Source organism: Cenococcum geophilum (genome assembly GCF_001692895.1).
Source record: "Cenococcum geophilum 1.58 unplaced genomic scaffold K441scaffold_110, whole genome shotgun sequence".
NCBI classification, from domain to species: Eukaryota; Fungi; Ascomycota; class Dothideomycetes; order Gloniales; family Gloniaceae; genus Cenococcum; species Cenococcum geophilum.
The window spans coordinates 65309-81760 of NW_027137668.1; the positions used below are offsets into that span (position 1 = coordinate 65309).

Genomic DNA, 16452 nt, shown 5'->3' on the forward strand with positions numbered 1-16452 from the left:
AGGTCAGATTTACAATAACCCCTTTCTTAAAAAAGAAACAGCTGGCGAAGCCATCACGGATACCCAAAAAACCAAAGCGCAATCACATTCCCTCATTCTTCACATATCACAAAAAAGTATGGAATCTGAAGCCATCATCAACTAGTACAATTCATAACGGCGCAGCGAAGCCACGCAAAATACTACTTAGACAGTGCCCCAACAACCTCGCAAGACTAAAAGCATGCATTCCATCCCGCAAAAACTCCCCATGAACCATGAACCAGATGCAGGGCCACGCTCATCAATGAGCCCGGCCCAAAACACCAAACCGAACCCATACCCAAAGGTTTCACAGCCCCGAGAACACCGATGCATGAACCACAGTAAATCCTAATGCGGTAGACATGACAGTTGAAAGCAAAAGCTTCCATCCATCCACATCGTCCCTCATTCCCTTTCCGAACCCATTCCAGACCCGTCCGTGTACCCGAATTATACCTCAATCTGCCCCGGAGCCACGCCTTGAGCCTCAGCAGACTCTTGGCCTAATCGCTCCATCTCTTCAGCAATCTGCTCATACCACAACGCATGTGCTCTGCGGTCGACCTCGCTGACCCGCCCCAAAGTTTCCACGATCTCCCCAACTTGGCCGATAAACTCGGGCAGTCCAGTCGTGGCGAGCCCCTCCGTCGCGGTACTCGCAGCGCGCACTCTCTCGCCGGAGCTCGATGCCGAGATCCGGTTGAAGATGAGCGTCTTGAGGCGCTGGAACAGCACCTTCATCACGGGATCCGTCAGCTTGCCGTTATGTGCTTGTGTCAAGAGGCGTGTGATGGTGGATGCTAGTTGAGCGCGCGTTGCTGATGGCATGGCGTGGGACGATTCAATCATGGAGAGGATCTTAGTTGGCATGGATTCGTCCTTCATGTAGCCGTCTTTCAACGTCTCCCACATACGATTAGCTTCCGCTTTCCACTGTGAGCGAACGCCGCGTTTGAGAAGGTTCTTGGCTGTAAGTAGGATACCTCCAATGGTAGTGATGCGGACCGCGTCGGCGCGAATGCGAAGTATTCGTGCTCTATCAAGCTCGAGAGTTTCAGGAACGTCCGAATCGCGTAGAGGTGGTGTTGCAATAGCAAGATCAACGAGGCCTCGGGCGTAGATTTTCTGCGTTGTGGGACGGTTTGCTGGGTCACTGCGGTCTGCTTCTGTAAGGACATTGACAGTAGCATTTCCCCACCAGCGGCGAGTGTTTTGTAGAGTGACAGTGCCCGCGTCAAGATCTTGGGCAAACATGCGTTGCTCGTAGCCTGACGATTCCTTGATGAGCGTTGGAGCTGCGTTCATAAGGAGGAAGTTAGAATAATCAAGAGAAAGGAGATCGATGACATGAAGGAGCTTGAAAAGCTTGTCGATCATTTCAGCCAGGGTCCCCTCTTGTTGCAGATCCTCTGCTAGAGCTTGCACCTCTGCGTCTCGGAAGGGTGCGCAGAGCTTTGGAAGGATTGAAGCTACGAAAGAGAAGAACTTCTCATACGAGAACATTCCTTGGTTGCATTGCGTCTTGATAAGATCAGGGTCCAGGGCCTCCGAAATAAGTGTATGCATCGAGTTTCCTGGTTTCAGCAAACGAAGGAGTTTCTCCCGTATATTTTCTGCCATAGCGACAGTCCATAAGTTACCCTCCCCATTTTCGAAGCCTCTGCACATGCTGTCGCAAACTTCCCGATTGATTGCGTCCCGCAAATCAGCATGTGGGGATGTGTCGATACGATACTCCTTGTCGATAGCTAGCTCGTGTACCAGAACACGGTTGTTTGGCACCACCGAGAACAGCTTGGTAAGAGCATTCGCCTGGAAGCCATCAGTCGAGGCTTGATTCTGGGATACCGCAAGCTGTGATGCTGCTTCAGCTTCGATGGCAGTATTCCCATCTGACTTTGGAGAGCCGGAAGGCGAGGAGGATTCCACTGCGACCCGAGGCCGAACATCGCCAGCAGGCCTCTTTCTAGCTTTTGCTCTCCTACTTTCTCGGATTGCTTTCCTGATAAGCATGCTCGCCCTTTCCGCACCCGCTAATTTCCTGATCTTGCTGAGCAGAATAACCTGGTTATCCCGAATGCCTTGTTTATAGTCGTTTGCAACTTCTTCGCTTGTTTCATCCTTGACGCTTTGCCAAATGGCATCTAGATTCACGAAAGATGCGACCATGGTTTCAATAAGAGCCGAGGAGTCTCTCGCCTTCCAGTCGTTGAACGCCGTAACAAAGGCGCCGTGTGTCAATAAAACTGTTTCCAGCCGGGTGGGTGTAGGCTTATAATGGTTGTACGCCGTAAGCTTCGATAAGGCAGACTCAAAAGAGATAATGAGATCTTTAGATTTAGTGATCAAATCTTGCTCCTGATCGCCATCCTTGCTTAGGACCTGAGCCGGATGACCAAGAATGAGATAAGCGCTCAAGAAAGTTCGTACAGCTGTTCCGCCTGGAGTAGTATCTTCATCAGCTAGTAGTCCGAATAAAGACATAATCTTAGCTGTAGCGGACAGGACATTGTCCTCTGCCAGCATTGTTGTGATATCCTCGAAACTCGTATCGTGCACCTTATCAATGGAAAGTCCGAGGTCCAGGAAAGCCTCAACAACACACTTTCTCTGCCTGGCTCTCCAGGCGGCTTGAATCCTCTTTGCTGCATCCTCAGAAGAGACTACGCGGGGGGTTGTAATAGGCTTCTTGTTATCGTTTGCAGGAACGCTTGCCGTCCGTGGCCTCCTAGCATTCCGCTTATACTCAAGCCTCCTTCGTTCAGCCTCTGCTAGCTTTTCCTCCATCTCAAGTCTATACCTCCGCTCTTCAGCTGCCTTTCTCTCTTTCATATCCTCCGCCACCTTCTTGGCCCGCTTGACCTCTTCCGCGCATGCCGCCGCAACTTGAGCCAAATGTTTCTCACGCGCCTGTTGTGCTGCCAGAGCCTTCTCTTCGCAGTTGGAACCCCTCGGAGCTGCTTTGGCGAGCGCCGCACGTAACCGGACTTGTTCAGCATGAACGGCTCTATCAGCAAGGCGCGCTTTGCGGCTTTCGAGGATTGATGCGCGTCGGAGATGTTGTGCAACATGATTACTTTGGCAGCCGTTTCGATACGAGCGGTTCGACTGGTGTGAGTGAGTGGAGGATATTGAGTTGCGTCTAGAGGAAGCTGCAGATGATTTGCGACGACTGTTGGATGATCTGTAGAAGCGCGCTGCTATCCTAGGCGGTGGTGCGTAGATCTGGTTGCCATCAATGTCATCAGATGACATGATATCTGACTCCTCAGGTATGTCGTCGTTTGTTCGCAGGTCCGGCAACTTGACCTCGGAATCTGAGAGTGAGTGGTTCATGATGGCGACAAGGTATGAGTCTCTCGGAGCGGTGCACTTGATATATAGGCAATTATGCGCTTGAGATAAGCCTGTAGCGAGCTAAAAGGCGAGTTTTGATTGTCGTATGCAACAAAGAACCCGCAATCAACAACGATGCTTGCCAGCTGAATGCAGAGCTTGAAAGTGAAATACTGTATTGAAAGAGAGACTTGTAGAATATATGATACTGGAGAAGAGAAGAGGAGGAAGAGAAGAGGTTCGGCCGTGGCCTTGGTGAGTGAGTAAAACACGGTGGCTGGAGATGTGACTGCCTTGATCTTGATAAATGTCAGCGGCGATGGGAAAGAAGCGAAGCGTGATCACAGTCACATCACGTAACCATTTTCAGTCGAAGAATCCAGCTCCCTCAAACATTTTCGCTTCCAAGTTTCAAAAAGCGAGACAACTATGTCTTACATCTTTAAAAATAGTACTTCGACACCGTTTAACCAGACTGACAGGCCGAAGATAGAAGGTTGAAGGGTTATCAGCTACTCCCATTGAGAGTGTACTGTTTCTCAGACACGTGAAAGCTGCACGTTTCATGACGCTCCAATTGGGAACCGAGGCTACAACGCATACTATGTACGTTTGAGACGAGCTGTGGAAGTATTTTACCGATGGGGTGTAGCTTTTACAACTTTACTTTTAGAGTTATTACTTGACGCACTATGGTAATCATCTATAACCTTTGCTATGGCTTGAAGCCCTTTGCAATGTCGTAACTAGAAAGAGGAGGAAATCTCGCTGGTAGCAATTGAATGACTCCAGTTTTGGATACGCACCCATGGGCCATAGCAAAGATAATCATGATTGTAAATACTTCTTCGATTACGCCTATTTATCTAACCTATGCCCAAATCGAAATCTATCAATCATAAACGCCATCGCTCCATGCAAAAATTATATTATAAATTCGGCTTGGGTTTGAACTTCCTGTACGTTAGTGGGAACTGACCCGCTTTATACGTCTTCCACGCCTTCTCGACCTCCGCATGTGCATCATACGAGAAGAGCCATCGCTGGAAGACCGGATCCGCCCACCTATTCAGGAAGTCCTCGAACGGCTGCTCTTGACAACGTGTGTGGTACGCTCTTTCCGTAGCTTCTCGTAGATGACTAGAACGTCTTTGAGTTGCGCTTTGTCCCCGAGCTTCTCCATCAGCGTGCCAAGTACTGCGCCGTCCTCCACTGCCATAGCCGCGCCCTGAGCGAGATACGGGAGCGTGGCGTGACAAGCGTCGCCAAGAAGTGCGAATTTGCCAGATGGATGGCTCCATTTCTTCATCTCTTCACTGTTCTGTAACCTCCACTTGCTTGTTTCCTGAACGATGCTCAGCAAGGTCTTCAACCGAGGATCCCACTTCGCAAAGAAGTCTCGCATCTCCTGGATATCCGCTGCTTGAGTGTTGACGAGCTCGGGAAGGTTGTCCGGGCAAGCGAGCACGATGTTGTACAGACCTCCACCTTTCAGCAAATAGCAGACAGCGTGTGCGTTTAGACCCATCCAATAATTGATAGCGGGGTTGTTGACCAGCTCTCGTGGATTCTCATGGGTCACCATGTCTTCAGCTTTGACGACAATACGGTAGGCCAGGTCACCAGTTAACTTCGGGGGATCACAGCGTGGCCCAACAATGCTTCGCGGCAGACGGATTTCAGCCCATCAACCCCGACAACGATATCTGCACGGAAGTCTAGTTTGCCTTTGATGTGTACTGCAGGAGTCTCGAAGTTTATCGCTGTAACTGTGGATCCCAGCTGAATTGAAACACCCAATCTGTGCGCTTCTTGTGCTAAAATCTTGTGGTAATCGGCTCGATGGATATGGAGGTAAGGGTTTCCATAAGTGTTAACGGCGTAAGGCAGCATATTTTGTCTTGAGAGCATGGCGCCATCCTTGTAGGATCGCAGGATGAAGTCCTTGGGGCGGGCTGAAACTGCTTCAATCTTGTTGAGAAGGCCGTATCGTCTCAAAATGCGCGACGAATTTGGTGGGATCTGTATTCCTACGCCGACCTGGGGAAAAGTTTGATTGGTTAAACGGCACTGCGTGCGAACTATTCTTAGGATTTGTGTGCCTCTCCAAGTGCGGTTGCTTGCTCGATGATAGTAACCTTATGACCAGCTCTTGCGATGCCAATGGCTGCTGCTAGGCCACCTAGACCAGCGCCGATGATGGCAACGTGACACTGTGGCTTCGACATGGGTATGTAAGCTGCCTAAGGGCGCGGCTTTAGCTGATGCTGAAAAGAGAAGATGTTGCAGAGCATATGCTGAGCAGGTGTGACGAAGAGCGAGCATCTAAAGATGGGGATATAGGTGCAGAGGCATATGTAAATAAAATATATAGTCAGCCATGATCGAAGCCGTACATCCCATCCGCGCTGGTGTATCGTGTAATTATGGTGGTGAGCGGGAGGTAGAGCGGTAACCTTTTTCATCAAAGCGGGGGTCTGGCAAGGGCGGAACCGTTTGGGGAGCCTGGATTCGCAGCCATTGGTGGTCAGGGCTGGGGAAATGTGTACAATCTGACTGACTTCCAAGAGAGACCTCAAGTCTAGGTGACGTGACCGTCGACACATTCCGAGGAGCTGAGTTTCATTACCCCGACAGTGCAAGTCAATTATCGCCGATGTGACCATTACAGAGAGCAGTATGCCTTTTTTACTCTCATAGCATAAGCTTCGAGAATAGGTCGAGTCTCGCTTGAGTTAGGGGGATTAATTATGATGGATTTTTGCCTCGTTACTCACACTCGAGTGCGGATATCAGATGATTAGGAGGCCTTCAGGACTCTGAGGTGGATGTCAAACGACCGCTGAAGACACTGTCATGGCTTGTATGAACTGTTTTGTAACAATAGTGATGGTCTCCGGGACTTGTAATGATTATCTTGCACGTCCAAAACGCGACTAGTCCAACTGTTGACACGCCACAGGTCCTTTGAAGCAGCCTCTGAGGGCCTTCAAAACATATAATTAACAGCAAAATGCATTAGTTCTCTCATTTGACGCTCGGAAGATGAAGAGTCTCGGAAACGAGTAATCCAATATGATGCCAGAATAAGTGTTTATAAATTATATGTATCTCTAACATATAATCAAACACAGGCCCACAGTCAGGATCACTCCTGCCATGGCCGTCTCACAGTAATCACTTGCCCTTTCCGTCCTGTCCTCATCTATACATCCCCATTATAGTAATACAACGACGCACTTTTTGAGGAATTATGTCCCGTAACTACGCTTGCCCGTCGCTTCAGGCAAGAAAGGATGATGGGTATAGCCGCCGAAAAACCTCCACACTTACAATGAAAACATTAACTGAAGAGCCCACTGCCAGAAGTACCGAACCGTCCAACACCTCATTAATCCGTATATCGCTCTCATATCCTTCCAACTTTCTTCTAACAAAGGAAATTCGTGATCCAAAGCGAACGACGTAGCTCCGTGGAGCAATAATGTGGACCAAGATGTCATACAGTTCGTACTTCATCATCTCTGGGCAATAACCATACAGTGACAAATTATAGAAAAACAGGTATCCATGGTTTCCAAATCATCTCCTTAGACGAACGCTATGGGAGTAACGTCCGAGAAAAGATCCAGGGAATTTGATGTCGCTGAACAATTTGAAAAAAGCTCGTTTTCGGGAGGGCTTTTGCTGAATCTGCGATGCGATCTGCACCATTGGTCCAACGATATCCTCATCGCCTAATTTGGGGAACTTACCTTCGCTCTTGGGGTCGTTGAGTGAAGGCATCTTGATGAGGGGAGCTGGCTCCAAGGGTGAGGAGGGTGCGGGTTCCTGGCCGATCTCCGCGGCTCTCGAAATTGCGATGTCGTTACTCTTCTTCCACTCTGCATCGATCTCGGTCCATTTCTGCTCCGTAAGCATATACGTCTTTGAAGTAACACCGAAGTGTTCGCCAGTGCGGACCTGGTGTTTGGTGAAATTGCGACGCGCTTGCTCCCAATCAGCAAACAACCGCCGACATGATGCCGTGTCACAGAAGTTGGGAACGTAGGGCTCCGGGTAGATGGTGAAGTTGGCGTGACCAAGTTTGTTCGACCACTCGTCGTTGGGATCCGCGATCATGATTGGCGGGATTTCCGGCGATGCCATAAGATGTCCAGGACGTGACATCTTGAGTGAGGATGCGGATGGCTTCGAGGATAGCGGCGGAGTGTGTAAGCCTGGACCAGGAGGTGTGTCCACTGGCGTGTTGACAACGGAGAAAGCGGAGTCTGCCACAGTAGGAGACTGGAGAGGTGACTGTGTCGGCAGCGATTCAGTCCGAAGCTTAACCATCATGGGCGGTAGTAACGGGGTTGATACCAGCCGCTTCCGGTCGATAGGTTCAGTGAGATAGCTCCCGTTGCTGTTAGGACGGACGATATCGATAGGCGATGAAGGCGATGATTCGCCCAGACGCTCATTACTGCTCCTAGCAGGAGTAGGAGGAAATAGCTTCTCACTTTGATCGAGGCCACGATTAATGGAGCTGGTAATGGAAGACGAGCGCGTCGAAGGGATGCGCGTTGGCGTTGCTGTCCTAGACGTAATCCCTAGACCGGATGTTTTCCTGCGATCTTTTAACCGTCGAGACAGGGACGGGAACCGGCTCTCGATCTTGTTGGCAATGCTGTTGACAGGAGAGTCTCCGGATTTCTGTCTTTTCGCCATATGCTGAGAAGCATACTCTGAATCATCGGCAAAGAATCCATCTGACAGATCATAGCTTTGACCAGAGAGTGAGCGACGATTCGAGGACTTATTGTGTGCACAGACTTCGACATCGCCTATAAGATTGTTAGTTAAAGGCAAAGCATATACACGCGTGCATGGTGTTGATAAAGACATACATAGGCACGGTGACAAAGATTCAGCATCCAACATCACGAATTCAGTTTCAGGCTCAATTGGCTCCTCGGTAAGCTTAGGAAGCTTTCCCGAGCCGTTAGGGATCTCAATAAAATCATGCGTTGGTGGGCTTGACGACAGAGACGAATTCGAGCTTGGATATCTTATATGCCCACGCGACGAGAAGGTCGGTGTGAGAGGTATTGAGCAATCAGAAGACACGGAATAGAAGCCAGAGTCGGTGCACGAATAGACTGAAGCGACCGGATCGGCGGGCATGTCGGTGCAAATCTTTGACGGTCTCCTGGAAGCGACGAGGTTGGGAAGTATCAAAGGTTGCATTTCTCGCATCATGTCGGTGCAAATCTTTGACGGTCTCCTGGAAGCGACGAGGTTGGGAAGTATCAAAGGTTGCATTTCTCGCATAGTGGGGAAATTTTTTGAGTGCGTCGTCGAACGGCTTCTAGGGTCCCATCACCAGTTTAAAAGTGCGGCAGGAGGGAGATAATGTTCAATTCTGCTGCCGTCTTTGACGCTGTATAATAATCCAGTTCTGGGATGGGGTGGCGGGACGCGAGGGTTTTGGAGGGTGCCACGACCGCTGGATGTCCACGTAGGTACTTGGTATGTTTATCTGTCGCGACAGTCTGCAAACAAAATCAGCGCCAACGAGCCAGTCATCCGCTTTGGGGGTGCACGTGAGACGGGAGAAATCAGGTGTTCAGGCAAGACAGGAGCAGTGGCACTGACCTCTGTTTCGTGCGTTTCGCACCGGTCAGCTGAAGACAGTTTGAGGCTGGATGAGTGAGTGAGACGACTGTTGGACGAGAGGAAATCGAAGAGAGCGACGAGCTTGCGGGCCGGCGGCGTGCGAAGAGCTTTGGCAACGAAAAGGCGGGCTGAGGCGTGAATTTGTGCGCGAGGCCTGTCTCCCTCCGGAGCGGCTGGGTCGTCTCCAGATACAGATACAGGTACGGGTACAGGGCCTTGTTTGGACACCAAAATGGATCTCCAGGCATCCCTGGCTTAGTGAGAGCTCTTTGCTTCAACACCCCGGTTTCGACAGGACCCAACGGGCCGTCCACCCTGTACATGGAGCGTTGGCAGAGAGCCAGCCTACCGTACTAAATTTCACAGCAAGGGAACTTTGGGGATAGCGCTCGCTGGTGACAACCTGCCAAAATTTCACTAACCATTCCTACTGCAAAAATAACGGACAGGAACCTTCTAGCGCTGACACTTTCCCATTCGCTAGCCCGGCCGTTATTGAAGGTTCGGGTAAAATCCAGTCTGAATAACTTCCACGCGGCCCTCCGGCTTTAATTATGGACGGCCCAGGTACTTTTCTTGTTGGCCATGGTACATACCGGCGCGTATTGCCACGACCGAGGTGAGAAGAGAAAAAAAACAACACAAACAGAACCTTCCAGCGAGGCTGTACCAATCGTTCACACAGGTGCAATGTTCAACTTCCCGCTCCTCTGCCGTTTCCAATTCCGGGGAATGATGCCAGTAGATTTAAAGTACGTGGCTAGACTTTCTACAAACATTATCGTCTGACTGGCTCACGCCGGATGTATTCCGGAGGAAGGGGTGCGATGAGCACAGCTTCTCAAACAATACGGAATCAACATGTCACTGTGTGCGCTACTATTTCCGGAGGGAATACCCAGACTCCTATGTTGTTTCGCGATGAAATGCATCGATTTTCATGACTCCGACGCCTCTGGGAGAAGTCAAACCGCGATGGCTGGTGGGCACGCTCTCGGCAGCCACCACCGCGGCTTGGCGAATCGGGGAGATGCAGGAAAACGCCCGTTGAAATGCCCTTGATTGGCGTTGGTGTCCCTGCTGCTACCAACCGCCTTGATCACTGCTGGGAATATCCCGTTTGACATCGCAGGCCACTTGTCAGGCACCGAAAGCCAATGCTGCAAAGCCTCAATGCGGCCAGCGCATCGCTTCCAGAGTCCTTCATGTCCACAACCTTCCCGGTTCCTGCGACGTGTGCACAGGGCCGTCATAGTTTCCGAAGTGCGTCGCGTTGCTCAACAAGGAGGCGTTTTCAGCCTTTCATTCGATCGCTGCGCCGAGCGTGGATCGTCCCGCGATCTCAATACCCGGTGGACCGTAACCAAGCTTTGCAGCGAGAAAAAAGACCCCAAGGCGGCCTGATTTAACAAGGACGTCCAAGAATGTCAGCCTAGCCAGGCAAGGTGGAAACAGCTGGCCATCAGGTCGACAAGCCCATTACGACAGATGATGAGGCAAACGTTAGCTCGTGGTGGCCTAATGGCAGCTGGCAACGGTTCTTTTTTGCAAAACTACCGGGAGGAACGTCCGTTGAACGGGCTTTGAAGCTACCACAGAACAAAAGCGTGGGGAAGAGCAAATTCTTCGTCCGCATGGTGGTGAAAGCTCTGAGACAATAGTGCGCCAGCGTTAGACGGACAATCATGCGATTTCCTACCTTCACAGCCGTCAAGCACGACGTGATTCATTTAGCCCAGAATTGCGCGCTTAATCCATCTTGAGTGTCTGCACCACTTTATGCCGTTTGATGGTTAGTCGCAGCGTTTGATGCACGAGATCTGCACGACGGCGCCACCCCAACTCAATTGAAAGGAGGATCCTCCGTTTGCGCACGTTAGCCAACTGACAGCGAGCGGGAAATCGTGGCTACCTCCCCAATATATGCGACATGAAGACGTAAACGTGGGGAACATTCGGAAGCGTTCAAACGCTCCGTATCAAACATTCGTATCAAATGCGATATTGCTATCGTTCGACCAACGTTGTCCCCGCTATCGAGGAGACAAGGCTAACGATTAGAAGACTAAAACTTGACCGCAGCATTACTCTACCCTCAATTAAAAACCCCGCCCACATTGCCGCAAGTACCGGTACCTTCTCTCTCAGGGTTCACCCTGACCGATCAGGGGCCGTCAAAACCTTCTTAAACCCAATATCTAGTCCATACTGTCCGCTGCTCCTCATCACCCTCGAACTTGACGTGGGTAAGCATGATGCATAAACTTTCGCATATTGGTGGAGCGGTGCAACCTACCCTGAAGTCCACCTTGGTGATGTCTTGAAAGCCTTCCTCTGGTTTAGGCTCCCGATATCTCGATAAAAACCCCGTGAATGCAACTTTCGGAAGCATTATTCGCTTCTCAGGATTCATCTAGGCCAATGGTTAGCTTCGAGGCCCCTGCCTCCTTTTCATTTAACCTCGTGTGAACCACTTCGTTAAGAGTACGCCAATCAATTAAAACAGTATCTTTGCTCGAAGCCCTAGTAACTCCCGCAAGGATGTCATTATGTTGGGAAACTTACCACAGTCCCATTGTTCAAAGCTCGCACGATGTCATTGTGCTCGCAGACTTTGGGAGATGCAGTGAAGAGCACGCAGCGGATCGGCACCTTCAATTTTTTGGCAAGAGCAATCCAGCATGACCTCGTTTCTAGATCGGCGTTTGTGTTATCTGCCGGTATTTACGATCATTAACTCCTTACTCCTGGGATTTGCTGGTGGTGGGGACGTTAGTAATACATACCCACAACGACCGATTTACCCTCCTCGATGAAAGCGGATGCCGACTTCAGACACTTCTCGCGCTGTTTCGAAACTGTTACTCACGATGCATTGAAAAGTAACGCAGCACGTGTTACGGAGCTACGCATACAACACGTACTGTTTTTAGAATGTCTTGATTGACCCGCTCATATCCAAGCGGTTGAATATGCTTCCAGTAAAACGATGATTTGCCGGCGCCAGGACTACCACAAAATAGCACGATGTCGAGCGGGTTACTCTTCAAGGAAGTAATAGGGGCCGCTGAAGCGAAAGTTAGATCTCTCGGCTCGTTCCGTACCTTTGTGGCTTAATACCCTGGTACTTGCCTGCAGGTGTTGACATCCCAGCCGCGTGTTTGATAAAGCTTGCGGGGTCAAAATCTCTTACAAATGGTTTCGGCTCTTCATTCAGAAAGTACTCTTCAGGCGTCTTGAACACGATTCCAATATTAGCGGCGAAATCCCTTTCTCAACCATTAGTTCACCCAACAGGAACGGTGCTCATCATCATTTGCAAACCTGTCAACGCAAGAATGATCCTTAGGCACCCCATCAGTCAAGCTACCCAGCCGACCTCCCGCGTCACCGACGAAAAAGGAATTGTCCAGATCTATTGACTCTGCAGACTCGAGGTCGTAATCTCTAAGGAGTTCTTGCCACATCCCAACCCTTGGCTTGCGGTACTGATCTCGTGCAGTTGCGGCAAAAACGCCTATCGGCAGGTCTAGTTGATTGGACACGGCTAAAACCTTGCCCTTGAAATCGGCCAGTCGTTTTAGGTCACTCTTCACTGTCTTGGAATCACTCCTCAGACTAATTCCTCCCTGGTTGCTCAAGACTACAATAAGATATCTGCAACGATGTGATAAACCTTACTTCAGTAGTTATTTTTACTTTGATGAGGGGAAAGCGGGGCAAGCATGAAACATACCCCTCTTCATGCAGACTCCTTAAGGTGCCTGGTACACTGCTGTGCCACCATTTCCAGTCCGTAGCATCTCGCCCAAATCGGTTGCCAGAAGCAGATGTAATCAAGGTGGAGTCCTGCGTTAATTAAACACCGAATCAGCAACACTGATTTATCCAGATACGCCCACAGCATGTTGAGCGACATACAAAATCAAATGCTGCAACTTTTCTGCCGGAACTAACCAGCTGGGCTGTTTTTGGCGCCTGACATCGACCGATTAGAAGACTCTCATTCACAATGCGCCAAGACATCTTTTCCAGCTCTTTCTTTGATAATGGTGTGAAAAAGTTAGCTACTGCCTTGCCTTCGGCAGAATCAGCGATCCAGCCTCGTTGAAATAGTTCTCTGCAATAAAGAGGCGATGTTTTACATACTGGTTATGGTAGATTGCTGTCGCCTTTTCACCGGCGGCGGAGAGACTCCTCGGTCTTCTGTGCTCACTCGCTTCAGTGGCCCCAGTCTTTTGGGGCTCATGCTTGGAATCTCCGACTAATAAGTTCATCTAAAGCCGCGAAGAGGATGGGAGATAAGGTGTTGTGAAGTGAAGAAGGCAGATCGTGGTTTTGCAAAGCGAGATAGGCTGACAACGCGCGAGCGCGAGGGCACGTGAAAGGGTCCTTCCGTTGCTGGAAACGAGTGCCTTTCACTTCACCTCGACCAACTGTGTACTTTAACAAGCAACGACGCGAAGTTGATTCTTGGAGCTCTTTAATAGCCGCTGGCGTAGAATTATTTCTCGTACTACTGCAAGTCCTTCACCGACTTTCCAGACTTAGAATTTGGTGCCGAAGGATGCCTCAACTCCACAAACCTAAATATTTGCAAGAGGTATACTTCGCTTGTTAAAGCCCTTAATTTCTATAGATCCCGGAGCTAATGAATATCTTGGTTGACCTCATGCGTAACCCCACGGCTCAATCAGGTTCTCCCATCTATATTGACTATGACAAAACTCCCCAGCCAACACCAGCTTATCGTCGACCTACTTCGTGGTCCCCTGGACGTGCGTCGCCAACATCGATATGATGCCTATACCAATATACTACCCGCCAAATTGGTTATTGGTAAATATCTTTGACTCGCTTCCACTCGGGTCGACGGGGTAGTACCCGCACCCATTGTAAATCGATGTGACAGAGTTCATATATACGGTTGCTTATCTTGTACCCCTCACGGTTCGTATCCCATTATCGGGTTGCAGATTGGGCTGGTGTGGTTGTTGGCCGTGGAACCACAAACGGCTTTGGCTGGTATTTAACACGTGTATCCAACAAAAGCCTATCTGGAACGTCCAGTTCAACACAGCCCTTTATCAAGTTTTTGAATCCTTTCAGTTCTTCGACACCCATGTCGAGTATGCCAGGTCTACCCAAGTCCTGCACTCGGATCGAGGCTTGAAGAATGTATCCTCCACTAGGGTCGAGAGGTTTAAGGGAATCAAAAACGGGGAGAGAGGGTTTCGGCGATGTCTGCCCTGGCTGGATGCCAGGCTCTTGAAGGATACGATGTAGGAGGATGACTATGTCCTTGTGGACGAAACGATGGCCTTCCACGTAATACTCAGAGACATAACTACGAGAAGTGAGCGAATGTCTATGTAGCTCGTACGGAGAGCTTACTTGTTTCCCAAAGCGACCATGTATGCGTGAGGATCTCCTTCTACAACGTCAGTGCTGGAGGTCATGCGTACCGTCGCACCTTTATCCCCAGTATCTGGCACATCGTGAAACTGAAATGTCCACTTGTTTTTAGAAGTGCTATCACCGACTCCTCCCGCAGCTTTCGAATTAGAAGGCCCATTAGGAGTATTCTTGTAAGTGGTAAAATCACCCTCAGATACGCTTTGAACTAGTTGCGTAAAGTAGAGGTCCTTGGCGGCGGTTTGTTTGGCCTGTTTCTGCGCGACACCTTGGCTACCACCACGTCGGAGATTCGAGCCGGGCTCCTCAGGCTCCCGTTGTGGCTTGTAAACAACATGACGTTCGATGACACGCTGGGGCTGCATGGCAGCTATGCCAGCGAGGATTTTCAAGACCTGCTCATGGCGCGAACGAGGTACTTGGCCGAATAGGAGGAGCTCATGCATTGATTTGCAGATTTGCGGGTTCTAGGCTGGAGGATTTTGCAGACTTTGATAGAGGGGACGTTATCGAATTCGCAAACGAGCAAGGTCCGCGGGCTGTTCATGGAGGGTTCGTCGGGCTAGTGTTGTCAGAGAGATAAGGAAAAGGAATGCTTAAAACCGAGTTGGTTATCCTATTGGGTGGTCAGTGATTCATCTGCATCGCCGCGGCCATGGCTGCAGCGAAGCGTGGAGAAGTCGAGCCAGAAGGACGCAAGAACAACTCCAATTGCCAGGATCCCCGCGAAAGAAAAAAAAATGGTGGAATTATCACCAGACACTTGCGATACCGGGGGCTTGCAAAATCGACTGTCTCAGCCCACCATGAGCCCATCGACGAGCAGGGCTCGAGTGTCTCGGGCACCCTAATGACGCACCCACGCGCCCTATGAACCCGAACCGAACCGTAGCTTTTGCACCTCACGAAATATTGATAAAGCCCTTCGACCATCCCTTCCCCTCCCCATCCTGCGCCCTTCGCTTACCCACCACGGTCAATTGCATTTCAAACCTTACCCCCTTTAGACTTTTTCGTAGCGATCCAAGCATAATTATCGCAACCCTCCAACTCTTGGCTGCCGCGATCCCCACAGCTCCGAAAGAAGCCGACGAGTCGAGAAGCACCCACTCAAAATGAACGCAACCAAGCAGCTCCTCCAGCACCGACAGCCCATGATCCGCTTCTTGGGCAAGCGCACCACTCCTTCAAGTCAGTTACACTCCCAAGTATTTGTCATCTTAGCTTGTGCTAACTCCATAACCAGAGATTGACCACACTCCTCATGCACACCCTGCTTCGCCATCGTCCTCGCTCCCCGAGTCTTTCGCTTCATACCGACAAAAGGCCCAACAGCACGGGCCCCTCAACCAAACCAACCAGTTCTCTACCAGCATCGGAAGCAAGTCCGGTGCTTCTCTGGGTCCCGTTGAAGCTGGAAGGGGCACGTTCTTCGACCGATCGGAGCTCCCCGTGCGATTCCAGCGCACTCCCTGGACAAAGATCGAGATAGACGCCATTGAGTCTGGTGGGGCGAGCCTATTCGCATGAAGTGGCGAATTATGACCAAGCTAAGCTAATTTCACGCTGTCGGCACAAGTCAGATTATTGTATATACTGCATGAGGACTGGATGGGAGGATGAATTGCATGGCAAGCCCTTTGCGGCGCCCGGATGGGAGCAACTTCAGGTTCACGGGAAAAGCAAATATGGGCTCATCACGGTTTTCAACATCCTGCTTAGAGTGCATCTGCGGGCTATGGGATTTCACAGGGCTATCTATTTCCTCTCGTTCAAAAAGGTCGGGTGGATACAATCTAGATACCACGATCAGCAATACAAAAGCGTTCATACCAGTTTTTCTTTTACAACTTCACATAGCGCTCTGTTGAACCCTGCACACATCTTCAGACTTTATTCCTCAACACATCACAGTCCTGGCTTCTCTTGGTATTCTTCTTCATCTCGAACACACATGCTTCACAGTACTCAGCACTCTCCTCGCTCAGATCAAGGAAGTTCTCACATGATAACCCATCA

At 50.1% G+C, this 16452-nt stretch overlaps 6 protein-coding genes across 6 annotated transcripts; 1 reads left to right on the forward strand and 5 right to left on the reverse strand.

The window, feature by feature from the left end:
* Positions 1 to 130: 130 nt before the first annotated feature.
* K441DRAFT_671823 (uncharacterized protein) lies at positions 131 to 3840 on the reverse strand. Its single transcript, XM_067650474.1, has one exon. It carries the CDS (start codon positions 3358 to 3360, stop codon positions 475 to 477), a length of 2886 nt encoding a protein of 961 aa, XP_067496278.1. The 5' UTR covers positions 3361 to 3840; the 3' UTR covers positions 131 to 474.
* A 210-nt stretch (positions 3841 to 4050) lies between these two features.
* K441DRAFT_709695 (FAD dependent oxidoreductase) lies at positions 4051 to 5588 on the reverse strand (the record flags this gene model as incomplete). The annotated part of the gene is made up of 3 exons (XM_067653866.1): positions 4051 to 4990; positions 5035 to 5400; positions 5463 to 5588. 3 exons carry the CDS (start codon positions 5586 to 5588, stop codon positions 4430 to 4432), a joined length of 1053 nt encoding a protein of 350 aa, XP_067496279.1. The 3' UTR covers positions 4051 to 4429.
* A 1354-nt stretch (positions 5589 to 6942) lies between these two features.
* Positions 6943 to 8589, reverse strand: K441DRAFT_691496 (uncharacterized protein; the record flags this gene model as incomplete). Its single annotated transcript, XM_067652487.1, has 2 exons — positions 6943 to 8186; positions 8250 to 8589. 2 exons carry the CDS (start codon positions 8587 to 8589, stop codon positions 6943 to 6945), a joined length of 1584 nt encoding a protein of 527 aa, XP_067496280.1.
* A 2317-nt stretch (positions 8590 to 10906) lies between these two features.
* On the reverse strand, positions 10907 to 13402 carry K441DRAFT_649644 (PNK3P-domain-containing protein). Its single transcript, XM_067646951.1, has 10 exons — positions 13168 to 13402; positions 12940 to 13097; positions 12755 to 12867; positions 12343 to 12675; positions 12139 to 12287; positions 11943 to 12085; positions 11805 to 11865; positions 11584 to 11732; positions 11315 to 11431; positions 10907 to 11254 (listed from the first exon to the last, which is right to left on the reverse strand). Exons 1-10 carry the CDS (start codon positions 13265 to 13267, stop codon positions 11204 to 11206), a joined length of 1374 nt encoding a protein of 457 aa, XP_067496281.1. The 5' UTR covers positions 13268 to 13402; the 3' UTR covers positions 10907 to 11203.
* Positions 13403 to 13980: 578 nt separating this feature from the next.
* Positions 13981 to 14879, reverse strand: K441DRAFT_597748 (uncharacterized protein; the record flags this gene model as incomplete). The annotated part of the gene is made up of 2 exons (XM_067645081.1): positions 13981 to 14365; positions 14413 to 14879. The coding sequence occupies 2 exons, from the start codon at positions 14877 to 14879 to the stop codon at positions 13981 to 13983; spliced, it is 852 nt and encodes a 283-aa protein (XP_067496282.1).
* Positions 14880 to 15547: 668 nt separating this feature from the next.
* K441DRAFT_671835 (uncharacterized protein) lies at positions 15548 to 16452 on the forward strand (the record flags this gene model as incomplete). Its single annotated transcript, XM_067650475.1, has 2 exons — positions 15548 to 15624; positions 15680 to 16452. Coding segments are annotated over 2 exons (361 nt in total), but the record flags the coding sequence as incomplete, so codon positions are not given.